Below are 5030 nucleotides of genomic sequence, written 5' to 3'. Positions count from 1 at the left end.
TCTCTCTCTCTCTCTCTTCGCCCTCTCTCCCTTCGCCATCCTCGTTCCACTTCCTCTCTCTTTCCCCCTACACCATCTTCGTTCCACTTCCTCTCCGGCGATTTAATCCTCATCTACAATGCTCAACTTACCCGTTCGGCAAACTCGTCGTCGCCAGACTACGTCCTCTCTTCCGACTCCAACTACTTACGTACCCGCTAGACTAGCATAATAACACAAAGTCGGCGGTGCGGCGATCGAAACGGCTCCAGTTTCAAGAGCGACGAGAGCGCTAGCTACCAGGGCCGTGAATCCAAAGACTATGTCAAATCAAAACCCATACTCGCCTCCCCATGCAAGCCTAGGTCCGGACTTAGACTTTGCTAAATGCGACTCGGACTGCTCGGACTCATACTCGGACCCAGACATCTACCCAGATCTAGACACGGATCCAGATACGGAATCAGATGCAGAGTCAGATGCAGAGTCGGATGCAGAGTTAGATGCAGGATTAGACGTGGAATTGGACTCCGAAGCTGAGGAAATACTGAAAGACATTGCTGAGTTAGGGGAGGACGGACCCGCGAAACCGAACCATACTCCTTATACCCAGAAACTATGGAAGAGGGAAGGCGAATTCTGGGAGAGGTAAATTATAAAAATTCCCACAAGCTCATCATTACACCCTCTAATTGCTGCAAACTAGGTACTGCCTAAAGATTCAAAAAACAACCAAAAAAAACCCAGAGAACCAGCTGCGTGAATGCGATCCAAAGGTGTTTAAAGCATATCTCCGCTGGCGGAAGAAACATTTTCGAATTAAGAAGGAGAGCTCAATGCGGACCTATTGGAAACGAATTAGCATGTGCTATATGGACCTTACAAGCCATAAGATGAACGGTGATGTCCTTACTGATGTTTGCAATGTAAGTTCTGGCCATATACTCTTCTTGTAAAGCTAGACTAACAGCTGTGGAAGTGGATCCCAAGCCTTAAGCTTGACAAATCGGAAAAGGAAAAGCACGCTATGTTCGTCCAGGACCTTTACGCCATTCTCCACGCCCTCTGGGTAGACGATACCAAACCTCTTCACGGCTTTATTCGAGTCCAGATTTCACTTCTTCTTCTCCTTAGCGCAGCAACAGCTACAAGACCAGGAGCACTTGTCGAAAGCGCAAGCAACAGAGGTAGTAACATGGCGCTATCGTTTAAAGACATCAAAATTATGGTAGTACGCAGTCTTGAAGACCCTACCAAGACTACAATCGCTGCGAATGTGAACCTTGAGCACGTTAAGAACAAGGAGAAAGATGGGAAACCGTGAGTTGCACGATATATGCTGTAATGCATCTCGCTAACTACTTCTACCACCATAGGAAGAAATACACGTTCCACCTTGAAGGACTTCCTGCGTTCTGTATTGTTTCACACATCTTGTCTATTGGCGTTAGCCAAAACGCGTTCCGGAATAAGTTTAAGAGCGTTCAAGAGATCTTTAACCTAGTTATACCGGCCCACCGCGACGTGCTTTATGTTGATTGGGACCATGAAGTATTGAATCGGCCCTTCTTCTGCGACGCCAAGCATACGACTGGAGGTGTTGAAATCTTAAAAGATAAGGCGTTCCCATATGCAAAGTATCGGGACATATTTGTGCGATTAGGGCGTGTTGCAGGCTTTAAAGTAGCATTAGAGCTATATCAGCTACGACGAGCTTCAGGCAGGAACATTGATCGTAAGAGCAATTTCCTAAAGTCCCTTCTTCTTTCCTATGCTAATACCATTGGAATCCGCCAGGCAACATGACTGAGGCAGAGCGGAACCAAAATATGGGCCATCTTGGCAGTACATATGAAAAGTACTATACTCCGACGCACATTGCACGCGATTTTCAGGCCATCTATTTTGGAAGTCCTTCTGAAGATCTCCTTATTGAATCCGTCGCGAGGATGGGTCTATCGCGGGATCGACGCGCACCGGCGGACCTTAACGACAGCCAGCTAGAAGAGGTCCAGAACAATCCTAAGCTTGTAGCGCTTCGTAACGAACGTACAGGATACGCAAAAGAGCTTCATTCTCAAGGGTACTATCCTATTATAAAAGGCAAAGGAACCGAACTGTACAAGCAGTATAAGGACTGTAAAAAATGGATTGCTAAAACATACAATGCTTTAAGGCGAAAACGAGTGGATAAAGCCATTCGCGATTTCCACGACTCGGTCGACACGATCGAGATAGCTAGGCAGCTAAGCGGGAAGCCGGCGACTGAGGTTCTAACCCTCCCGGTCGCTGACTTCGAAATTCGAGAGCGGGCCACCGTTGCTAGCATGCTCTTTAAGCCGTTCGAAACCCATAATGCTCGCATCAACTTTATCTCCGCCATGGCTAGGCTTTGTCGTCGACAAGAAACTCGTCAGCCCAAAGCTTCAAAAAGAAACAAGCCGAATTCTTTTGTCTTCGAAATCGTCGAGCCATCCGTTAAGAGCAAGCGACAGAAGGCCCTGAATAATGGCCAGGATAGAGGCCCGATTCTTGGTTGCTTTGACTCGCGAATAAGTCAAGCTTACGAGAAAGAAGAATGCGCATTTGCGGCTGACGAAGATGAGGCTGGCCAGCGCCCATTTCCCATGGAGCTTCCCTACCCAGTGTGCCTCATTTGTATAGGCGACACCGAGCTCCTGTACGGACAACGGATGCGCTGCAGACGGCGAAAAGATGTCCTTAACAAGCATGTGGACACCCACTTCAAGGAGCCCGAGTATCAGAAAGACTTTGAATGTGAGCATCCCAGATGTTCTGCGGAACTTAGTGGCGAAAAGCATTTCAAAAGGCATGCACATGATGTACATAAAGTGTCTCACTAATACCTGCTGGCTCTCAACCTATTACTTTACGCAATCACGTACGAAATAACTCTTAGTTTAGTTCTTCGTCTTTATCGCCAACTATAGGTAACGCCAGATGTTATTGGTAGGCTATCAGTGTAACTAGGAGCGGAATTGTTATGTTACTCGAAGGTTAACGCTGTGAAGCGATGACACCTGAAAGGCTGATCCGAGCGGTCCTACGGTAAAGGTGCCCGCCATACCCGCTGTACTCGCGCCAACGACCGCGCAGAGCTCCGCGACTCCTACAAGGCTTTCCAACAGGCTTTTAGCGAGCTGAGGCTTCTGATTCATCACTACAGGGCGTTACAGTACCTTTCGCAGTTCCACCTGGATGTCTGTCACCAGCCTGGTAGACAGCACCTTGCCGACACCCTATCTCCCTTTAAGGACGGAGAGGCCCGGCGACACATCCTCGGATACGCCCGAAGACCTATCCGCTTTTAGCGCCTCCGCCAATGTTCTGACATGCAACGCCTACGTTATCGAAGTTCCAGGCGACTTCCAATAACCTACTAGTAAATCGCTTTTCATATCAGCGAGGAGCTGATCTAACGCCAAAAGCTGCTAGATGCTTGGCTTCGACTGCGCGTCCCCTCAACAAGGGCATGTGAGAGCGCTCAGGAGTACGAGCGACCTTCGACCTTCGACCTTCGACCCCGACTTCAATTTGGGCGCGCTCGATCGGGGGCGCTGGCGCTTCACCTGCGGAGGGTAGTGAGCTGAACGGCGAGCTGAGAGGAAGAGCGGGTCTTGACGCAGTAAGACCGTGCAAAATAAAATGACACAGAGCGAGTTCAGACAAAACGTAGCATTGTGGCAGCGGGGCTTAATCGCGTACTGCAGCAGATCAAGGAAGAATTTCAGCTACCATATGTTGTGCAGCGCAGCGGAGCAGGCAAAGCAAAGCAAGCAGGTTAAAAGAAGTATACGAGGTTGACTAAGCTGGACGGGGCGATGTTGTCTAGAAGGCGGCGCGCGGGAAATGCAGTCGACCGCTCCTGAGGGAGATGTGGATGCATTAACGCTCCGAAGTGCGGGCCCATGGTACGTGCCCATCTGAATAAACTTCGAGGCGTTGTTGCACACATGCTGGGCACAGCCACTGTCGATGATCCAGGCGTCGCGGATTGGGAGCGTCCTTGTAGTCATCATCGCGAGGGTATGGGTGAGTGCGGCGCAATTGCTTCCAACGCCCTTCCTAAATGCCGCATTGACGTCTTCTCCTGTAGCCTTTATTACCATGAAGGTGGGCTTCTTTGGGTCTTTCGGGCCACCCGCATCGTTATCCTCATCGTCAGTAGAGTGCTGTCTCTTTGACGGTTTGCGACCGTTGGCTTGCGAGCCCTGTGCCCTTGCCTTGTGTCCCTCTTCATCTTTCCCTTGGCCCTTCAGCCTCGGATTTTTCTTGAAGCATTCGGTTTCGATGTGGTAGGGCTTTCGGCAGAAGGAGCAGTAGGGAACGTTGTTAATCTCGATTTGGCATGTGGTTCCATCGGATGACGGAATAAGGTTCTTCTGGCCAGGCCCCCGAATCAGAGTAAGAGCAGGGAGCGCCTGCACGTCACTTGATTGTTTTCCCAGCTGCCCCTTCCTATGTTCTTCCTTAATTGCCTTGCCTTCGACATAGTCGAATGTGGGTGCAGCCTTAATGATATGCCCGTTTGCGTCTCTATCGTTGACGAGGTCCATCTGCCTGAAGATATGATTACGGAAGCCTTTGTATTCAGCGCCCAGCGCGTGCATGAAGAAGAATGTGCGCTCAATCTCCGAAGTAACACAATCAGGGTCGAGGAGAAGTTTCTCAGCGTGAATCCTTCTAATCTCGGCTCCTAGGGCCTGAGTGCTCCCATATTTTTCTCGCGTGAGGGACATGTACCGCCGCTGTAGGTTGACATACGTCCCTGAACCTTCTGGTTTAAAGTTCTCCTTAACTGCCTGTAAAAGAGATTGAACTTGATGGATTTCAAAAGCATTGATCCGTTGCGCGGCATTGTGTGTCAGCTTTGCTGCGATCATCGCCGTGTAGAACTTATGGCGGTGCTGCCATTGTTGTGCATCCTCTTCTTCTATAGGTGGAGTTGCTCCGTCTTCGGCAACAGCAGATATTCGGATGAATTCGTTAACCTTCTGGTTCCACCTGAACCAGTCACTAGCGTTGTCCAA

The 5030-nt window shown here is 49.6% G+C and overlaps 1 protein-coding gene across 1 annotated transcript; it reads left to right on the top strand.

Moving 5' to 3' along the window:
* Positions 1-301: 301 nt before the first annotated feature.
* On the top strand, positions 302-2883 carry BDZ99DRAFT_507066 (uncharacterized protein; the record flags this gene model as incomplete). The annotated part of the gene is made up of 5 exons (XM_033724215.1): positions 302-627; positions 686-905; positions 959-1299; positions 1356-1714; positions 1777-2883. The coding sequence occupies 5 exons, from the start codon at positions 302-304 to the stop codon at positions 2841-2843; spliced, it is 2313 nt and encodes a 770-aa protein (XP_033579793.1). The 3' UTR covers positions 2844-2883.
* Between the last annotated feature and the right edge of the window lie 2147 nt (positions 2884-5030).

This window comes from Mytilinidion resinicola, assembly GCF_010093595.1.
Source record: "Mytilinidion resinicola strain CBS 304.34 unplaced genomic scaffold BDZ99scaffold_5, whole genome shotgun sequence".
Taxonomy (NCBI): Eukaryota; Fungi; Ascomycota; class Dothideomycetes; order Mytilinidiales; family Mytilinidiaceae; genus Mytilinidion; species Mytilinidion resinicola.
The sequence above is the reverse complement of the archived record's forward strand: the minus strand, read 5'-3'. Positions and strand labels throughout refer to the sequence as shown.